The sequence below is a fragment of the Siniperca chuatsi genome, linkage group LG20, assembly GCF_020085105.1.
Source record: "Siniperca chuatsi isolate FFG_IHB_CAS linkage group LG20, ASM2008510v1, whole genome shotgun sequence".
In the NCBI taxonomy this organism is placed as follows: domain Eukaryota; kingdom Metazoa; phylum Chordata; class Actinopteri; order Centrarchiformes; family Sinipercidae; genus Siniperca; species Siniperca chuatsi.
In genome coordinates, this window is record NC_058061.1 from 22,979,284 (window position 1) to 23,001,848 (window position 22,565).

General features: G+C 40.0%; 1 protein-coding gene across 3 annotated transcripts in view; it reads right to left on the reverse strand.

Annotated features, from left to right (window-relative positions):
* mbtd1 (mbt domain containing 1) overlaps window positions 1-22,554 on the reverse strand; it is a 23,874-nt gene extending 1,320 nt beyond the window's left edge. The window contains exons 1-17 of one of the 3 annotated variants that reach the window (XM_044177479.1): window positions 22,374-22,552; window positions 21,118-21,322; window positions 20,834-20,967; window positions 20,628-20,742; window positions 20,451-20,533; window positions 20,247-20,364; window positions 18,906-19,040; window positions 18,714-18,802; window positions 18,181-18,415; window positions 15,446-15,501; window positions 14,206-14,310; window positions 13,890-14,037; window positions 12,799-12,881; window positions 11,239-11,473; window positions 8,798-8,869; window positions 7,005-7,160; window positions 1-5,390 (exon numbers count right to left, since the gene is read on the reverse strand). The exon at window positions 1-5,390 is cut by the window's left edge and continues 1,320 nt beyond it. In XM_044177479.1, coding sequence (XP_044033414.1) covers window positions 5,272-5,390; window positions 7,005-7,160; window positions 8,798-8,869; window positions 11,239-11,473; window positions 12,799-12,881; window positions 13,890-14,037; window positions 14,206-14,310; window positions 15,446-15,501; window positions 18,181-18,415; window positions 18,714-18,802; window positions 18,906-19,040; window positions 20,247-20,364; window positions 20,451-20,533; window positions 20,628-20,742; window positions 20,834-20,967; window positions 21,118-21,322; window positions 22,374-22,394 — 2,109 coding nt within the window. In that variant the 5' untranslated portion in view covers window positions 22,395-22,552 and the 3' untranslated portion in view covers window positions 1-5,271. The other 2 variants (XM_044177480.1, XM_044177481.1) reach the window with 2 other exon arrangements.
* Between the last annotated feature and the right edge of the window lie 11 nt (window positions 22,555-22,565).

Sequence of the window (22,565 nt, forward strand, 5' to 3'; positions counted from 1 at the left end):
GGTTAATCTAGAGAAGGGTAGCAGCAGTTAGTCCATAGAACAGTCTTATTTTTTTTGTACTATTATATTAATGCAGTTTGGTCATGAATTACTTTAATGCTTCTTTATGCCCTCCAACATCAGAGGAAAACAACTCCTATGACAGCTCCAAACCTGAAACATATTTGCTTCAAATGATTGTGAGAGGACTGTCTTTTATTGCTCATTTGGTCTTAGAAGCTTAGCGTTTCAGCTGAGCTTTGTACCCAATCTGATCAGGAGACAAATTAAAAATGAAACTGGTAGAAAACTAATATCACATCCCATTAGGAAATAAAAGGAAACAGGAAGCTACAAAAAGCAAATTAAAACCAAAGAAAGCAACATCCATGTGTTTTTGAGTCATCACTCAAATGTAGAATTTAACATGAAGACGGATTAAAAAGATACAAAACATGGACAAAAATACATGAAATGGTAAGCGAGATCAGACCTTTGTTGTTTGAATAGTATGGAAGCAAACAAGCGCCCGAATAATTCTTGAAATCAACCGAGTACCTGAATGTGACATTTTACCACAGCTGAACACATTATGTTGAAACTTAAGTACCTTTCAGTATTGTTTTTTTTTTTTTTTTTTTTCACAAACTCAGATAGAAAATTCAAGTGTTGAATATTCGAAAAACTATATTCAAATTGCTCCAATTCAACTTGCAGGGTGCCCCCGAAGTCCCAAAATGTTGTTTTTGTTTAATCTTGTGTGCACACATTACATTTTGCCCACAAGTTAAAAAAACGTATCTTTTGGGACTTTAAATAACATAGAACTATTGAAACAAATAAAGTGCTTCATCTTGCACCAACCCTGCCGGAAATTTCAAACCACCCAAATTCAGCGGTATTTAAATTTCAGTATTAAGTATTCAAGAGTGGTTCAATTTCAGAAGTACTATTTCAGTTGCTTAAAAGATTCTAGTTATTAGGGCACTTATTTGCTTCCATAGAGGAGATGCACATGATGAAGACGCCTTTGAGCTTTTCAAACCCAGCTGATTCAGACTTGTAGTTACGACCCTTACAGCCAAAAAAGAAACAAAAACTTCCTGAGAATTTAATCATGAACCTTACTGGTAGAAAGAGAAATTATGGATCTTTTACCGTCACTGAGAAGTTTAAATCTGCTCTGCATTTCAATACAGCCTTTGGCCATACAGTGAGTACTCCATATATGAACTCTTGCTCACAAAAATCACAGTTATACAATACCACTTTGTTAAATTATCTCATATGTTAATTATATAAATGTAGTGATCATGACATTTGAGGGTGCTATACGTTTTATAACATAGCAAAATAATATGGGATCTATTATTATTGCATCATTCAAATTAGAAGACTCCTCATGTGCTGTGATAAAAATTCTTCCATGTTTGGTGTCTAGTCTTCAAGTGGATCATTTTTAGGAAATCATTTTCATTTGCATATGCTAACACACTGCCATAGTCTATTTCACACTCTTGTTTTAGCTAAACGTGACTAGCATCAGGAGGTAGTAGATAAACAGCTGCAAAACTCTAGCTCTAAGGATGAAAGAAGCAGTCTGGTCTTTTCCACGGCCAAGCATGGATTTCTGACTAATCAGGATTTGTTACTCCATACCATCATAGTTATGAAGAATATATATATCTATAGACAGATATATATATATATATATATATATATAGATATAGATAGATATATATATATATATATATAGATAGAGAGAATCTATGTATTTATGCCACTTTTAGATCCTGTTGTCTTATGTGAACGCTGCCCTCAGACACTTGGAAAAGCAGTGCATTGTTATGTTTCATTATTAAACAACAAACCTGTTATTCTGTGGCTCAGGTGAATCATAAACTAGCTTGCATACATATGGCTTTGACATGAGGATAACCTAAGCAATTGAAAAAAAAAAAAACACTAATGCTTTGCATATTACCCTAATAAAATATTTACCATATTCTTTTTTTGCATTTGGACAACAAAACTGCTTATGAGACTGTTTAACCAAGGCAGATTTTCCTGCGTTCCTCTCGCCATGACAGGAGTCCAACCTCTTATTCTTGAGTGTGCCACATTTTCAGTGTTTGATTATATTAAATTAATACATTCCTCATTTAAAAAAAAAAAAAGCAATTATACATTGATTATTTGAAATTACATTTGAGTGATGAATCAAAAAAATAAAAGTAAAATAAAAATCATCAAATCTGCCAATTATTAATTGTATTTCTTTATTCTTATGTTATATGTATCCTATGTTTGATTTGTGATTAATTAATTAATAACTGTATTTTAACATGGAATCTCAAAATTTCAATTTCAAAATTCAATTTTACTTTGCTACTCCATTAATTATCAGAAATAATTAATTCACATTCAAGATGTTTAGACAGTGTGCTACCTAAATATTACATATAATTCAACCCACACAGAGACGGAGTCCTGCAAACATGTGACAGCTGAGCTCCTGTCGACAGAGGCACTACACAGAGGCACTATATGGGTGGGTCCTTCTTTAAATACAGTTCATTCTGCCGTTCCATTTCAAAACTCAATTAGTAATTTACAGAGAATAAGGAAATAGAAATATTAATTGGCAAATGACTTTTTTTTTTTCTATTTAGTTTTTTTAAATGCATTGTCTAAATAAAAAAAAATGTAGCAATCTATTTACAATTGCTTTTTTAAATGTATTAATTGACTATAATTTAACACTGACAAAGTCTATAATTAGTCTGGTGGCATACTCCAGACTCCATATAACTGAGGAGGAGTCCCAGATGGAACTCTGAGCGTCTGTCCTTCTCTGGGTATGAATACAGCAGACATGATCCAAAACACAACAGAACGCCGGTCTCTGCTGTAAGTGATGGGTCTGCCAGCATCCGCAACATTTTAACATGCTGTACAGTTTGGGTGATAAATGAGGCCAACATTGGTCAGTTGCGTTGCCTGTCTGTCCAAAAAGACTGAGGTTTCTCCCTGACAGCAGCTACATCCAAAATGTAAAAAGGTCAAAGTACACGTTGTAGGGCTGGACAGTGGGAGTAATGTGTCAGAGTGCACCCTATCATACCAGTAAGGTTTCTCTTTTAGACAACATACCCTGCTGCTCACTTAGTCACACTATGCAAATTAGTTTGTCTTTTAGTATTTCTTTAAAACAAAGGTGATTTTTTCTCTCTCCACAGCTTCATCATTTCTGTTCAACACTACAAAACATTCACAATGATAGCTTGTACATTTCTGCAAGTGCTATTTTTTTAGTACAGGAAGAAGACTGTTTTCTCCCAGCACTGATCAAGTCCTGCTACAGCAGTTACTAATCCACAGTTAGTGGTATTGTGGGAGTTGTGATTACTGTGATAGGTCCCTAAAGCTCCACACGGAGCGATCAAAGCCACTCGACACTGTTGGCTCATTCCATATGTGCTCTCTTTATTAAGCTTATCCTGGCTTATGTAACCTACGGGCAGGTTTACCAGCTGGGCCGTGAAGGAAAGGTCGCGTAAAGGTCACAGTTTTGGGGGGAACATAGCTCAAAATGTGGACGTTAAAGCAGTTGTAACAAAAGCCAGATATTCCCCATAATGCCCACTTAAAATAGCTGAAGGATATTAAGATGTACAAACTGTACAGTGTTAGTGAAAGCCCAATGGAATGTGCAAGAGAAGGTCTGTAATTAATTAAAACAATGGTAAGGACGAGTCTCCACAACAAGTGCACGAGATGTATTACTGCTCCAAGCTGCACCATGTCCATCCAATCACTGTAACTGGCACTACAACAGAGGGAGCTATTAGCTGCTAAATGTCACCCCGTAGCGGTCTTAAACACATAAACAAAACAAAAAACAAACACCCCTTCTAAAGGCAGCAGGGGCAGCTTTAATGTGGACATTTTTAACGCTCAAACAATTAGTAGATTAATCGATTAATTAGAAAATGTATCCGCAACAATCCTAATAATCCGATTAATCATTTAAAAATACCCAAACGGATGCTGGTACCAGCTTCTCCGTGTTATCTCATTGTGAACTGAATACTTTTAAATTTATAAATTGTTCTGGGCATTTGTCACCATTTTCCAAAGTATTAATCAAAATATATGTATGCATAATGAAAACATTTTAGTTGCAGCCCTAGACGTTTTATGACTTTGATGGAACCTGCAAGCTGGGGTGGCCCTAGTATGAATACTGTTATTATGATATTATGATATTGTTGAACTTGAATCAGATTTTGGTTCTGTAATGTCTGAATCAGAAATGAATGCAGCTGTGGAAATCTTCTGGTCAATCTTGGAAGAAACAAAATTAAAAATAATAAAAAGATCAATATCAGTAATGCTGCGCAGCACTGTACTCTCTTCAAATCACAATCCTTAAAATCTATACTCTGTAGTTCTATCTGAATAGGTCTCCGCATACTATATGAATATAATCACTTTTATGGAACAATGCACATAAATTTCCCACACAGCCACCAAAACGTAAATGCAAAATAAGTACATTAAGACAAAAACAACTTCAAAATCATTATCATTACAAAATAAAAGACAAAAAACTTCAAGTACTATTAACAAAGTAAAAGTCCACCTGGCAATATTGTTCAGAAGAAAAGAATCAAAATATACACAACTCAGTTCCTCTTACTGCCAGCCCCTCTGCTCTCCTCAGGCCATTCAGTGGCTGACTCTCTGACCTGAAAACAAACAAAAAACACACACAAAAAAACTAAAGACCTGGCTCAATAAATGGTTCTCACAGTTTCTACAGGTCTCTGTGTGCGGCCCAGATTGTGGCAGAGGCAGGGTGGGCTGATGTCGACTTGCAGGGCCCCCATTTCTGTAGAAAAATGCAGAGGAGAGAATGATGTTGCGTCACCCGAGGGTGGTACAAAAGAGAATGCCCAAACACACGTGACCCAGGCCCGACCCTGGGTGCTTTCCAACCCCTCAATCATACAGGTTTCTTGAGTGATTTTGTGCACACACAGCTACAAGGTTCGAAAATTGTTCAGAGGGATGTTCCCTTCAGGATTTTTCAGAAGCATGAAAACGACCCCCTTCTCCTCCTCATCTTCTGTACTGACTCAATAGAAGCCAAATTCAGACCAACGCCACAGGCATTGATCGGAATTTGATTTGAGGCTGGTTCCACTCTCCATGTTCCTGATGTTGGATGGGGTTTTCCAGAGGTGCGTCCTGTCCTGGTTGGTGCTGCTCTGTCCTGACCTCGTGACCTCAGGGCTCCTGTTTGATGTAGTAGCTGCCCGAGCCGTTGCTCTCCTGGTCCGAGGTGCCCTGTGAGAAGGTGAACTCGTCCACCTCGGCCGTCTCCTCCTTCATTCGCAGGAGAGAGTCTACAGGCGGGGCAGAGACGTAGAAGACAGAGGACAGCAGCACAGATGAGCCACTTGTGTTCATGCAGTTTGAGTAAAATGCAGGAGGAGTAGGACGGTATTATCGGGGCAAAACAACTGACAACCTGTGACAGTGGAACTGTAGTTGTCGAAAACAGTCACACGTGTGTATCAGGACATTTGAAGTCACAGAGAAAAATACTTTGAGTTGCAAACTTGTAGAATTCAAATTCTTCATTGCAGGCGCACAAGTAAGAAACTCACAATTTTTGCTGCAGCTGCTGCAGTGAACATGGTGCAAAACACACTCACACAGCCGTACCTAAACGGGTCTGCGAACCACTATGTGAACTCATGCAATGAGAGTTGCACACCTGTAGAATCCTTTTTTTCTTGGTTATTTTTCTGGCACCAACACAAGTCAAAGACTACAGCTGCCCGAATCTGCTGCTGCGAGTCTCAGATGCCGTTTTCTCGCTCACAAATGATAAGTTCCGTGTGCTCCCACACTTGTGCACCACATCTCAGTGAAATGTGGAGCAAAACGGATTTGTGAACCTGTATAGCCAGGGGCGGGCACTGTTCAGAGATCAGAACCCTTTTGGCCAATCAAAGGAGCTCGTTTGGGCGCCTGTCCGTCTGTCGTTTTTCCAACCCGGTTTAGATGAAACATCGCCCACTTCCATGTGACGAAAGCCTCGACGGTATATGGCAGCATGAGGCACGGAATGTGATGACTTCACTGTTTATCAGAGGTGGGAAACGTTCATTCAGACTGGTAGCAGCAGATTCAAGCAGTTGTAGTTATTGACTTGTGTTTGTGCCAGAAAAATATTCAAGAACATTATTTTTGTGAGAAAATATTCTACAGGTGTGCAGCTCTCATTGCATGAGTTCACACAGTGATTTGCGGATGTGCACATTTTGTCCATGGCTTCACATGTTTAGATACGGGTGTGTGAGTGTGTTTTGCACCATATTCACTACAGCAGCTGCAGCAAAAATGTGAGTGTAAGAGTTTTCTTCCTTTGTGATTCGCAGCAACAGATTTGTGCAACTGAAGAATTTTAGAAGGTGTAACTGTTGTGTTTGTTTGTGGGAGAGAAAAAAAATTCTACAAGTTTGCAACTCCTAAAGTGTTTTTCTCTGACTTCCAATGATTCACATGTGTGACTATTTTCTACAACTACAGATTCCACTGTCACAGGTGCTCAGCTATTTTGCTCCAATTACACCTTCATAGAGGAGCGTTTGTCTCAGTTCCAGGTGTTAATGTTAACTCCACATGCATTTTGAGCATCAACATAAGTACTTTAAAAAAAATACAAAATGAAAACAACAACCATGCGTTACGACTGCTTCAAAGTGGAGACAAAACACTAGTTACGCCAAAACTGTAATTTCTGCCAATTAAATGAACACAACGTCAGCGACATGAGGAAATATTCATGTGAAAACAATGACAATGAACATGTACCAACAAACGGCTGGTTTAACAGCAGAACATGCAGCAGCCAGCTCCACAGGCCCTGTGAGCGGGACTAAGAGGACTGTCAACTGTTAAAAACGCCGTCGAGCCTCAGGAGGCGGGTTTTATCGTTAGTGTGACGTTACCTGATTTGTGGGTTTGGTGGAGGTGGGTTCGGGGTCGGGGCCGAGTGGGCCCCTGGACAAGGTAAGGGGGCGGACTCTGCTCTTCGTCCCCTGAGAAGCTGCTCCTCCTCCTGCCTGTCTGACTGAAGGGCCGTCGACCAACCGGAATCTTCCTCTCTAAACATCAAGCCAGATTCGGGTAAGCTACCAGGGGCTTATTACACATGTTCTTGATGTTTAGAAATTTTAATTAGGGTGAATTTTTTTTATTCAACCTCAAACTGTTTTCACTTGCACTGATATGCCCATCTGAATAAGCCCCTGGTTAGCTGTAATCAGACTGCAAGACCCAAGCGAGCAGATGCACTTGTAGCCTGTTGCCATGAACAAGGCTACAGCAGCTGTTCATTGTTAAATCGCTGCATTTATATGGCGGTTTTCCCACAGCGATTTACAATTTGCTTCTTATTCACCCATTCACAAACACTCACACACACCGATGGCAGCATCTACCATGCGAGGTGCAAGGCCTGACCATCGGTGTTTTGCCCAAGGACACATGTACGCAGGAGGAGCTGGGGATCAAACCGCCGACCCTGTGATCAGTGGACAACCCGCGCTACCTCCTGAGCCACAAAATTCTAATTACAATTTTAAAATCCAATTTTCATTTTCATGTCTAAAATCATAATTACTGCAAAAATGACTAACCACTTCCGTGTACATCTAAGCATAACATTTCTGCCATGAGAAAAGTTCCATTGAATAAGAAAATGTTCATATTGGCAGACGATGTGCATTTTGGCTAATTTCTGGTGAAAAAAGAAATAGAAATGGCCCTTTCCAGGGCAATTTTCATTAATGGTCAACTTCATAATGCTGAATCTTTAACAGATTCCACAATAGAGGCCTGGGAGAATCCTTCCATGACATTTTCATTAGAAACAAGCTGAAATCAAGACATAAAACATATTCAAATGTAAAAATACAGTTTAAATAAATGAAATGAAGTGAAACTTCCTGTAATGGACGTTCTCCCAGGCTTCTTTGTGTCAACTATTATGAAACTGACCATTAAAAAAATTACCACGAAAAGGTCCGCTTTCCATTTCATTAGAAACTAGCTCAAATCAGCACATAAATCTAATTCAAAAGTTGAGTTTCCAAAACTATTTTCATGTTTAGGTTGCACACTGTCTGCCAATCTGAAAATAAAAAGTCCATTCCACATGCGAATTCATCATTATGGGAGTCAGGCATGCAAACTGGTTAGGGTGAAAAAGGAGAGAGAAGGATGCGTGAGCAGAGAGAAACACAGACGCAGGAGGTCTGGGGGTATGCCCCCCCCAGAGATTAAAAGAAAAGAAGAAGAAAAAGCTACTGAATGCATATTCCAATGACTTTTAGGATTACTCTGGTGCTCGTCACAAGCTAACAGAAGATGAGCAAATACAGTGCAAAGTATCGTACCATCTGAGGTGGCAAAAGGTCCAGTGGTCCTACGTTGTTCTTCACACTTCAATGAACAAACTGATATGTGATAGACCGGTCAAAAGAGTAGCTAAATATATTGTATAAGCTGTAATAGATCGGCTCATTTAGGAAGAACAGGGGCAGTAACCCGATGTATCGTAACACTCAACAGAATACACCAAGTCGCCATCTCTCTCTTCTCGCAGCAGACGATGCTGGATAAATGTTTACATCCTGTAATGCACGCATGAGCCGATCTACCAAGCAGCAGAATTTCCACCACGAGTGGCAAAGGAAGGAATGGAGAGAAACGAATCAAGAGTGCAAGAAGGATTACTCACTTTTCTTTTGGCCTTTGTACTGCTGGGCTTTTTTCTTCTGCTTGGGTAAAGATTGAGGCATTTCTCTGTTACCTGAAAGAAGACCATGACACAGGAATCTATGGGACATTTGTGAACAGTGCGGTACAAACCAAGAAAATAAATAGTATCACAAATACACACTATGGATTGTATAAAATCTAGCACAACCTACAATTAGTATCAATCCGATATGTAGGATCGGAATCGATGCTGATACTGGCCTTATTAAACGGATTGGATATCTGCAATGACATGCCCGATCCACAGTAAATACAGTTTCTTTGTCAATGTAATTCTAAAATTCAGTTACATTCATTTAGTCACGGCAGGCAGACAACTCACTTACTGCCATAGCCATCCCTGGCCTCGTGTTAGACTACATAAAATAGTTTCCCCGAGTTTCACCGAGGTCAGATATACAGATTCTACACTTGGGGGAAAAGAGCACAGGTATTGGAGCTTAGGATGCTCAAAAACGCTTTGATCTTCATGCGATTTGGGTGGATCATTGCATCATAAAGAACATATTTCAGTTTCTTTTGAGAGAGTTAACCCAACAGGAAGTTCCTGCATCAATTATAATTTTTCAACACATGTTTGAGGCCTTTAGGATGGTGAAAAAGTCACGAAACTGCGCCCGGACTTGAACTGGTAAATACTTCCATTTGAGTTTACTGTTGGGCTTGGGGGTGGCCCATTTCGCCATTTACAGGCTTTGTACTTTAATGAATTCCTCCTTTAGAATTAATCGGATCGACTTCAAATTTGGGCAGGTTAAACTAAAGGCCGTTGTGATGCTAAACTGTGAAGCTTTTTACATTCTCTCAAGCGGTGTTGCCATGGTGATGCGGCGAATTCCGGGTTCTGAAATTTGTGACAGGTACAACCTCGTTCTAAAATTAGTAACTGTGCTACCTCAGCTCCACATCGTCAGACCTTTTTTAAATTTCACATTTAATAAGAGTCCCAGCCTGAAGATATCTACATGCCAATACTCCGACAGTCATAGCACCACCTACTGGCAACAGGAAGTTACAGGCCCTATACTCATTACTCACAGCAGGTTAACCAGATCAGCCTCAAAGTAGATGAGGCTTAATAGTGAAGCTTGTGAGTTTTCATCAAAAGCCGTTGCCATGACGGCTCATTATTCGCCATGAAACAGGAAGTTGTTGTAACTTGAGTGTACATTGTCCGATCTGCTCAAAATTTCCCGTTTGATAAGAGTCCCAGCCTGAGGACTTCTACATGGCAGTCCTGAGTTATAGTCATAGCGCCACCTACTGGCAACAGGAAGCAAGCCATGTGTGGCAAACATCATCTGATCTACATGAAATTTACATTGTGTGGCCTACGCTTGATATACAGCAACATCATGTCTGAGTAGTGTGTGTTCTCCACCGCCACATAGGAGACGCAAGAAGTGATATTTAAGTCCTTCGCGCAGTGCCCGACGCTCGTGAAGATTCAGAGCGGTGTCAGCCGGCCTCCGGTCACAGGACCGCGGCCATGGAGGCGAGGGCCCGTTCAGCACTGCTTTCATTTCATTTCTTTTTGCTCACATGCTATAAGTTAAGATTTTTCAGGGTTTTTTTTATTCCATGGAGAGTTAAAATGAATGAAAACACTTTTTAATAGACTGATCTGACATCTGCTGCAACTAACAATAATTGCCATTATTAATTAATCTGTCGATTATTTTCTCGATTCATTGATGAAATGTTTGGTCTGTTTGGTCTGTCTGCCTGCCTGTCTGTCTATATAGAAAACAATGCCCATGACAATTTTCTTGAACCCAAGGTGATGAAATTAAATGTCTTGTTTTGTCCGACCAACAATCCAAAACCTAAAAATATAAAATTTTGTATAATATCAAAACAAGGAAGAGCAGCAAATTTTCACATTTGAGTAGCTTAAACAAGAGAATATTTGCATTTTTTTACTTAAATAAATGACTTCAATGATTACATGATTATTAAAATAGTTAGCCATAAAATTACTTGTTGATCGACTAGTCGTTCGCTCGCTCATTCACAAAAACTTTGATGTTTTTTTTTAAACAGATCCTTTTCTTTGTGTAGCTATAAGAAACAATAAACCATAAATGCTATGCATTTCACACAGTAGCTCTCTCCTTTTCCGTTAATGTGACAGCATTCAGTCCGGACTTGTGCCACGTTGCAAGATGATGGAAATGTTACCTGGCAAAATTGCTGTTGCAATTTCTACAGAAAGCCGACGAAGACTTACTCAAACACAAGACTGAACTGGAAAACAGGCAGCACATTTACATAATGAAGTATTATCTGAAATGTACTTTGGATAAAACAACTTTGCTGAATCATGTCGGTGGCAAACTGATCCACAACAAAAACACAAGGCCTCGGCGGTTACCGAGTTGAAATACATCATGTTCTTACTCTGTGAGGCGGGGGGCTGGAGTTGGTAGCCCGTCAGCTGACACCAGCCCACAGGGTAGAGGTCAGGTGACTCGCAGTCCACCCACTGGTCATACTCATCCTCCCAGCCGTCAAAGTGGATCCTCAGTAGCCGGTGCACAATCCTCGTCACCGTGGCAACACACACCAGCCGCGGCTCCATTAGATCAACAGCCTCCAGCTTCATGCCTTGCCGGAAACCGTGATTGGGAACCTCCTAGAAGACGCGAGGCAGCGAGGACAGTGAAAATATAATAATTTTACTCATTTACATACAATAAAAACAAAAACATAATATGCTACTGCGGAGAAGCACTGGTAAATCCTGAATCCCACTAATCAGACCGAACAAGGGAAAGAAATAAGAGGCTATATGAGAAGGAGGTGGTGAACACAACGTTACTCTTTTAGGCTATTCACCCAACACTTCTGCAAATCAGCAGACAAACATTCCTAACTTAAGATCCCTTTAGTAGATTTCTTCTGGAGCTTTGAGCCACAAGAAATCTAGTAAGTGGGACTAGAGTTAAGAAAGGTCAAGAATGAAGCATACCAGTGTTTTTGAACAACCAGCCCAGTGGATCCTAAGTGCTTACAACTTACATTACTGACAACAATTTCTCAATTCACGCAAGTGGCGGTATCATTTTTAAATGTGTTCTTCCTACCTTCCAGAGGCCCATTGGTATCAATTCATTTTAGCTCACTATCAAAATCAGCTCACAGAGACTTGAAACTTGCTCACCATAGCCAATGCATCATAGTGAAACACACGTCCGACTGTTGGAGCGTATCAGTTTGAGCCAGAATAAACGGAGGAGGAAACGGTGCTGAGGCGAGAAGAGCGAGACAGGGAAAGGGCAAGAAGAGGAAACACTGCTGCTACATCATCGAATCGACCGGAACACCCGCCTCTGGAACCAACGGACGGCAGTTGGTGATGGAGTTGTAACACACGGCGAACTACGCAATCCAAAACATGAATGGGACATTTTGGAACCGCTATTGGAGGAGTCAGAGCGAGGCAGCGATGCGGTGAACGAACCTACATGTTCGACACGCCATTCTGATTTCAGTGCTGTCTTGCAGGTTCACAGTAAAGTTGAAAAAATTCCTTCCATCCCTCATCCCTCCTAGCTAGAATGTCTTGGTCAGAAACGTGTTGTGCTTCACAGAGTCTGTCCAATCAGAACTACACGTAGGCGGGACATCTGTCCTCACAACAGGTAAACGTGTCCTTTAGGTTTTGGTGACCTATAAATAAAACTGACATCTGCACAAAGATTTCTCACAAACATACTGTTGGTGCTACAGCAACACAATTCTTTTAAGATGTAGACTGCAATCACTAACCAAAAGAATTTCATCCAATCCAACTAATCATAATGGTGCTCCATTTACCTGATGTGGTGGTATAAAACCCTGTTGCTGTTATTAATAACCAGAAAAATAATACCAGAAGACATTAAAACTCAGAATCATAAGATCTTAACACAAATACAGTGGAGAAATAATTAATTTAAATATTATAATAAAGCCTACCTTGTTAAAGAGCTTGACAGGAGCAGCTATTGAACCTGTTTCTCTGAGGTAGTCAAACCATTTAAGTGGCAGTTTAGTGTACCCTGGGGAACAGAGTCAGTGTTGAGACCAGAACATTAAGAAACCATATGCAAGATGCAAAATGTTATTAAACTAGTTCTAACCAATAAGTTCACCTGGAGAGAAATGGTATTTAACAATAGTATAGAGGCTCAGCATGGAAGATTGAAAGCGCCTAAATAAAAACAAATCAAACAAAGAAACGTTTGAAAATAGCATTATTTAGGTTTTTGTCTCTAATAATTGAATGAATTGTTTTTCCATTGAGACGTGAATTTTCCATGCCACATTAAAATCAAATCACAACACAGAATACAAAAAGGAGAGAGTTGTATTGCATTTCAGTGTTGTCCAGCAGAGGGCAGCAACATTAGGGAGTGTTTTCCTTTTGGAGTTGGACACACACGGTCCACGCCAAAATGAAAAACAGTCAACTGTCCAATCACAACGTGGGGGCGGGCCCATAGGAGGAGCTTATCGTCGCTGACACAGCTGGTTGCAGCCATGACAGTTAGCCTTTCACATTAAAAAACTGTTTCCTGTGGGCTAAGCAGCCGGAGGGGCATTACTATCGACTGTACATTTGTCATCGACTGTTTTAAGGGACATCAATAAAGCTGGCGTGTGAGTGTACTGTAAAAGAGGAAAAGCCCCCTCGCACCTCCTCATGAAAACTAATGTATTTAGTTCTGGCTGAACACTGAAATGAAATACACCTCCTTACTTTGTTTTCAGCGTTGTGATTTGATTTTAATGCGGCATGGAAAATTGATGTCATTCAGTTAATACAGACAAAACGCTAAATAACTGTCTTTTTAAAATATATTTTTCATTTAATAATGACACAGTAAATGCATACATAAAAAGGAAATACATATAACAATGTCTACTGTATTTAACTTTATTTCTTTCTTTGTTTGATTTTATTTTATTTGTTTGTTTTTTAAAATCTTCCATAGCTCTCTCAATGGGAGCGAATGACTATTTGCATTTCTGAAGGGCTCAAAGAAACAAACGTGAGTGCACAGCACCTCTTGGGGGCGTGAGTTCAATGTTGTTGATTTCACAGAAGCCGACAGGGAAGATGGAAGGGGAGGTGCTGTGGTAGCAGAACCAGTCTGATCCGTCCACTGCCTCCGAACCGTCGATCCCGATCATGAGGTACCCGTCTGCCAACACCTACAGCAAACAGCAGACAACGGCTGAGGTTAGTCTGGAGCAGCCGAGAGAAAGGCATCTTAAAATAAACAACAGCAACTAACCCTTCTTTTACTCCACAAAGTTTTTCCCCCAGACACACAGCATCTCATCACATAACATTAACGGGGAGCCCAGAAACGCACTTACCTTTCTTACAGTGGCTACACATATAGCTGAGAGGTTGAGGGGGTCGATGGCTTCCAACTTCATCCCATCTTTAAACCAATCCCCACTCTGGTCCACATCTTTCACCTGATATACACACGCAGATAGAAAAAAGCCAAATTGAGGATTATTATTTGAAATGTGGTTTAATCAGACATTATATTATTATTATATTATCTGTGACACTGGGGACGTCTTAAGCTTTAATGGACTGTAGAAGCCAGTCATATAGATGCATCAATCATCACCTAATATTAGATCATAATGAGATCTGTGGCATGCATGAGAATGAAAAGCAACACACAGCATCTGTTAAATACCAGGGCCCTGTTCTTCAGCGGAGGTTTAACTAATTCATTTTTTTTGATAGTGCAGCAGCTGAACTTAGACAGAAAAGGGGGAGAGAGGGGAGAGAGAGAGAGAGAGAGAGAGAGAGAGAGAGAGAGAGAGAGAGAGAGAGGGGATGACATGCAGCAAAGGGCTGCAGGCCGGACCCGAACTCGAACACGGACCCAGCCCCGGCACAGGGGGCGCGCTCCACCACGTGAGCCACCGGGGCAACCCAGTTACTCAGTTAGTTAGCCCAGTAACATGCCGTTATCTCGTCCCTGATGGACGTGCAGTGAAAATCATAAGCCTGCTATGAAAATGAAACCTCAGCTTTAATTGCATAGAGACTTTTCAGTAAAGTGAGTTCAGCAGTTAAGAATTTTGTAAGTTTGAATGTTCAAATGACAAATTCCCATTTTAATGTCAAATGAAATGCCATATGTTCTGGCTCCAATGGTCTTTTAACATCTTTTAGTTGAGTTTTTGTCTTTTTGATTGTTTTTTAATAATGTATTGTAAGTATAGGTAAGTCTTCATTCTGAAAATTTAATTGTGATAATTACACCAACAGATCATAATGATTTCTCAATAACCTGGATATTCTCATCTAAATTCCTAATTATAAAACAAAGCCATTTGCATCTGAAATGAATGGATGTATGGGGTTCATCCTAAAATGTCTTGGTCATGATATAGCTAACTGTTAATAAGCTGCACTTTTGCAGGTTTGGGCTTAAGGAGCTGTTGCTCTGACAACAGTTCCTGATGAATTTTACGCAGCTTTTGAGAACCCAAAACTCCAGACTCATGTCAAATCGTCACCATTTTATTCAGGATAAGTTGGTTATCCGCGTACGAAGAACGGGGCCCAGGTCTTTCTGTTTTGAATTACCTTCTGGAAGAACTGTGCAGGAGCATCAACTTGACCCTCAATTTTCTTTGTAACATCTGAAAAATAAATTGACAGATCAACATTTCTTGCCATGCCTAAGCTAAAGGTGTTTCAGCAACATACACGCTAAATGGTTTAGAGACTACAGACAGTAAGCCGAGAACGAGCTGGGCCTCAGGGAAAATAAATGGTAAATGGACTGCATTTATAGAGCGCCTTTATAGTCTTCCGACCACTCAAAGCGCTTTACACTACATGTCAACATTCACCCATTCACACACACATTCATACACTGATGGCAGAGGCTGCCATGCAAGGTGCCAACTGCTCATCAGAAAGAAACTAATGCTCATTCACTCACACACACACACACACACACACACACACACACACACACACACACACACACACACACACACACACTGATGGCACAGCTTTGGGGAGCAATTTGGGGTTCAGTATCATGCCCAAGGACACTTCGACATGTGGGCTGGGGGGAGCCGGGGATCGAACCACCGATCTTCCGACCCGCTCTACCTCTAAGCCACTGCCGCCCAACGAATGACTGGATTCACTACGAGCATAAGAGTAACTTTCATTAACAGGCACAGCAGCAGGTCATAAAATCAAGCCCACCACGTCCGTTATTACAACAAACAATAATGTCCTATTATATTTGGTAGGTTTTTGGCCTTTTTGTAAACACCAGCAGTGGATTTTAGTAACAGTACTTGAAGGATAATCAGTGCAGATTTTAAACTGCAGCTTAAGACAAAGTTTCCGTACAGTACAATCATCGGATATGACATTTACAGGGGCGGTCCACTCATTTTAACATCAGCTTCCTTGTTAGCACTACTCGGGGTAGGGTTGGGCCGATTAACGATGCCATCGTCCGTCACCGATGGCTGACAGCCATCATCCACTGAGCCCTCTACCATCGTGATTTGATTCTGACCCCCTTCACTTTTACCCAGCGGCTGGGAAGCAAAACACGGGAACGTCTTGAGCATTGAGGAGCTGCAGCGGTAATTCATGGGCGAACTGTAACCTACACTGTACATTTACTGCCACTAGACAACTTCACTGCTCACCTTTCCCTCTGCTCCGATCGCCACCACCTGTCTGCTGAGTGCCGTCACCGCCACTCTCTCTCACCCACACACTCACTACGCACAGCCCGGTTCCTTAAAGGAGCCACGCTGCTCTTATAACAAATGGGGAGGAAAAGTAAAGAGAGACCAGCGAGTAGCTGAGGATGGGCTGGAATGGGCTCAAATGTGCCCCGCCAACAACGATGGCACCCGATGTTTCACTGTGGACATCGTCATATGCCAATTTGGTAGACATCGCCCAAGCCCGATGTCAATACGGATATGTTGGCTTTGGCTTGGAGACTTTATAAATTTATAACGTAACACCTATGCAAAACAAATAGGGGCGTATAACAAAGAGACTAGCAGTAAGTAGCATAAAATGAATGATCCAGCATTTTTAAAGAGCGAATGATACTAGTGACTAAAAGTCAGGATATCTGGATATCTGTCTCTCACAATACCCCCAACATTATGGAGATGTAATACTAAATCGCTGGAGTACCCCTTCAAGTGACACACTTGTCAAGTTTTTTCATTTAAGTTTATTTAAATGATGTGTCTGGTGATATTGTGTATTTTTATTCTTGTCAACAAATCTCATGAAAAGATGAGCACTGATGTTTGTTAAGAATAAACTGCATGTAAACCGCCCAGCTGCCTGAAAGCAGTTCCCAACTAGTTCCCCGTTTGAGCAACGTTTGCTAAAAACTACAGTGCCCAGCTGTTTTAGGAAATGACTGAGACTGACTTTTTTTTTTTTTTTTTTTTTTTAAAAAGAAACTTTATATTTGAGACTCATTTTTTAAAAAGGTGTACGTCTCGGTACGTTTTCAGTTGAATATAAATGGGCATAGCCACAGACAGGGCAGGGAAGTCATAAAGCACTGACCGACATATTAACAAACTGTTGGTTTTGGTCTTTTCGTGGAATTTGTGGACAATAACAAAAATACAGAATCTCGCCGGTCTTATCCCGTAAAGCTTTTCCTTGTTATTCAATGGCTCATACTTGTTACACGCTGAACAAACATTAAAATCCCACAAATAGCAAAAAATACAAACAAATGAAATGTCATTAACAATGCAGATTTTCCGTATAGTATTCAACAACTTCAATGGTTTGCACACCCAGCGCTCATCACACTCTGCTTATACCAGTTATCCTAATAATAGAAATAGCTCTAATTTTACCAGCCACAATAAGTTCTTATTGTGGCTGGTAACATACTTTGTATCATGTCAGAAAGTGTGCATTAGCTTAGATATATACAGATGTGTTGTGCATATACTGTGTATGTTACTTGTATGATTACGTTTAACTAAGTGGCGATATGTGTGTGAGTGTGTGTGCAGGTATATAATCTGTGCATTTGAGTGCTATATATAGTATTTATGGAAAAACTTTTTTAATGTAATTTTAATATAGACTCTAGGGAGACTAGCATTGAGCTAAAAGAGATCCAAATAAACAAAATAAAACACAGTGAAACACTATTCAAATATAAATGTATTTTTGAGTGGCTCATCACACTCTGCTTATACCAGTTATCCTAATAATAGAAATAGCTCTAATTTTCTTACGATGCCTTATACACACACCCCTTAAACTTAAGTCTTACTGGATTTTTCCAAACTCACCGGATCGTTTGAAGCGGTGTCCGATGCTGCGCGACCAGCCTATATTATGGATGAGGGGGCTGTACATGTGGCACCAGAAGTCATCCGACCTGTCCTGGCTCTCCTCATAGACCAGCCTGAGGCGACCTCCGATTACCTGCTCCACCAGCGCCACCCGTGTCCGGCACAGGTAGTTCTTATCCACCACCTCTACCCGCATCAGCTTCTTGAACGGGAACTGCATGTTCTCGTGTACCTGTGGTGAAAAAGGATAGATGGATTTAACAAAGGCAAAACCAGAGGATTGAACAATTTCACTGATTCGTTGTTGTTTATAGAGTTTCTATATAGAGCGCTTTTGAGAGGAGTTGCAGGTCCAACAAGAATTAACTTTTAGAGTCAACACTAAGTACTTTTGTCAAATCATTTCTGAAAACATTATCAAATTTGGAGATGTTTAATTAACATAAAAAAATATCAGCTACCGGCTTGCTCTGATTTAAAGATATATCAAAAACAGTTCCATTCAATTTATGAGGCTTTGTATGTCTCACCTTGGCATTAAAGTCAGGTGGCAGTGTTTTAACTCCAGTGAGACGCTTCACAAGAAAGGCTTTCCAGTTAGAGTACTTATGCTGTATGCCTGTATGGGAGATTACAAAAAAGAAACTGCAACAATTACCACCAACCATCTCAGAACACAGGCATTCAAGAATAAGACTGAACAAGTTTGGCACAAGGCTCACTTTTTGGAGGTACAAGGGGTTTGCCACTTGAAGCGCACCATCCCACTGGGTGCACCTCAGGGATGCAGAGATTACACCAGAAGTCCTTACTGGTGTCGTTGTCAAAGCCCTCGTACCGCAGGAGAGCCTTGAACCCTGCGCAACGACATAAAACACAGTTGATTTCACAGCTAATTTTTGTGCACTCAGAAGTTTAAACAGCTACAGTTCCATGACAACTCGAGCACACTCAATCTGCTGATGAAGACCGTGTGATATGGTTGAAAGGTCTAGAACAAGCAAAGAAGTGGACCTTGAGTGGAAATTGTTTTATCAATGACATAAAATCCAGTGACAGGACAATTAAACAATGGAATTCAACACAACGTGTTTACAACATGCCTAATATTACTGATGTATTGTGGATTGTAAGTTCTTATTGTGGCTGGTAACATACTTTGTATCATGTCAGAAAGTGTGCATTAGCTTAGATATATACAGATGTGTTGTGCATATACTGTGTATGTTACTTGTATGATTACGTTTAACTAAGTGGCGATATGTGTGTGAGTGTGTGTGCAGGTATATAATCTGTGCATTTGAGTGCTATATATAGTATTTATGGAAAAACTTTTTTAATGTCATTTTAATATAGACTCTAGGGAGACTAGCATTGAGCTAAAAGAGATCCAAATAAACAAAATAAAATACAGTGAAACACTATTCAAATATAAATGTATTTTTGAGTGGCTGCCACCATTTAGAGAACATGAATGGTAAATGTTAAAAAATTCCACCCTGAGACATTTTTACACTAATAATAAAACTCTGGAGCATCAGTGCAAAACAATAAATCTAGGAAGAAGCTCTTTAACTAACACTGATGCAAAACCTGAATTTCAGAATAATAATATAAATAATAATAACCATAATTCTTGTGGCAATAACTTTTTATGGGCATGGGAGTGTTGTATTAAGATAGACTTGGAAAAATCTTTAATGATTGTAATTAAAAACTATCAAAATTACTGACTGAAGGATTTGTTTTACACAGCGGTAGAGGTTTGTCTGATGTAATGCATCACAGTGGAACACAGCTCACTGTATTGAACCTCAATGTGATGTTTTTAACATGTGACTTTGCATTCATTTGGTACGATATATATCCATATTGGAAAAATATTCTTGTTAATATAGTGATACTGATCTTAAACAACAACGAGTCCCACCAGTTATTCACAGGAATAAAAAAAACTAAACCATTCAAAACTGAAGGACCAAGAAAAATAAGATTTTCTGACATATCTGACACTTTGAGGGTGGATTTGTCCTTTCACCAAATGTCGGATGAACTAGTTTTACCTGCTATCTTAATGATTTCTGCTATCCAGTACACCTTAGTGGAGAGGTTGGTATCAGAGTTTAACACTTCAATCCTCACTCCTTCTTCTATGTCTCCCCAGCACGTCCCCATAGGGGCCTGAAGCAAAGAGGAAGCAGTGAAGTTATTCAGTCAAGAAAAGCAACAAATTAGTGGTCACTACCTACTTAATACTTTTTACTTACGTGCTTGAAGCAGCTGACGGGGGCTCCAATCGTGTTATTGCTACAGATATACCGACCCCAGTCAAAGCTCTCCGCAGGGACCACTGACAGAAACAAGAAACAGTGTAAAGCTGGTATATCTGAACAGAGCAGCACTGTTACCCTATTGACCATTATTACTACTTTTTGATAACATACCGGCTTTTGATTTGGCCTGGTTCTGTTGACTTGCTTGGTACTGGGCGTAAGCTGCCAACTTTGCCATAAGAGGCTGTTTCTGTAAGACTTTTGCCTTTTTTGTTGGTGGTTTGCCCTTGCAAAATCAAAGCAGACATCAAAATGTGTGTAATAATATAGGTTTAAATCTTAAAATATTTGTTTTAGTAGGCTTATAATGCACTTACCTGGAGTCTTGCCAAGATGCTAGCTTTTTTGGAATTCGAGGAATAACTCCTAGAACAGGACACACTGCAGAAGCGCTTGGTTTTTGAGTAAAAAGCATCTCGTACTCCAACCATCCCACACATCTCACAAGTGGCTGTGAAACAGAGACCACAAAACAGACACATATAATGTGTTAAAATCATGAGACTACTACGTGCTGGCCAATCATTTTTTCTCACTCACAGGATGATATTCCAGAGAACCAAACAAAGCACAAGTTCCAAACACATTTCCATGTACTGACCCATTCCGGCCTTGCCGTCGGGGTAGGTATAGACTTGACCATTGTTCTTGATGATGGGCAGGCTGGCAGGGATGGAGGGCACCACCTCATCCTCGCTGTCCTCTGAGCTGGAGCTGCTGGTGGACTCCTCGCTGCAGCTGTCATAGCCATCAAACATCCCGAATGAGTCTCTCCGTTTACGCTCTGAACGTGGGGTGCGTTCAGCCTTTACAATCAAGGCAATGACAAAAAGACATTAGTCTGAAAGAATGGAATACGTTAACATTATTTTCCTTAACAATTAATCTGATGATGATTATTACTATTATTATTATTATTATTATATATAGACAACTTAGGAAACCAGCATATTTGCATTTGAGAAACAAGGAGCAGGGATATTTGTCATTTTTGCTTAAAAATGTACTTAAACGACTTATCAATTATCAACCGTTTCTGTTGATGAACTAATCAATTATTTGTTTCAGCTTTAATATACTCTTAGGATATCGTTTATAAAAAATAAAGTGCACAAATGTAGTTTTGTACATTCTAAATTTTTCCCTAGATTGTATTTTACGGTCTCTTTAAAATGTCATTGTTTTGTAATCTGACCCGGGAAGCTGGCTGTGGCAGCCCATTGGAAATTGCTATGAAAAGATGTTCAGAAAAGCCAAACCTAATTCTAATTATTACCGTGAAAATCAGAAAATGCAATAAGTCTTGCTCATTCGGCGTAAAGGATCCGGAAAATATTTACTGTTGTCATAAACTGCCCACTTCCTCCTCTGAGTATCACAGGTGACATCCTAACTGGCTACGCTAATATTAATTATTTAGCCAGCAATACTGCTGAAAGAAAAAACAATGTACCAGCCAGTGAAGACACACTAAGCTAAAGCTATGATGTACAAAATAGAAAAGCTAGCTAATATATAAGCTAAATAAGGGGTGGCCTTATTAGAAATAGCTACCAATGCTAACTAGCGTTAGCACAGCTAGCTAGCGGAAATCTGTTTTTCAAGGTTTTATTCATAAAAGCATACCACATTTTTCATTTGCGTAGCAAACGTGCACCTACACATATGTAGTTAAAATAAGCATGAGGTTATTTTATTCCTACCCTTGGGTGTTTTTGGAGCGCTCTTTAATATTTAACGCTGGATAACCCACTAGCTAGCTACCATAAACAGATAACAACAAAGGAGGAGCGCTAGCCTAAGCAAATCCTCTGTAATCGGAGGCTCGCGGCCCTAAAATGTTTCAAATTCACTCACCAAATCCCTTGTGTCTTCCATCAACTCTTCATATAGATAACGTTCTAGTTAACTGTACTGCCCAACGCAAATGGAACCCCTATACTGGGGATAAATTTGGCTTTGAAATACCAGTCTAAATGAGTACTACTAAGTAGGATATCAACAAATTACACTGCTGCTTCTGCGCATGTGCGAGTGTAACCTACTTTC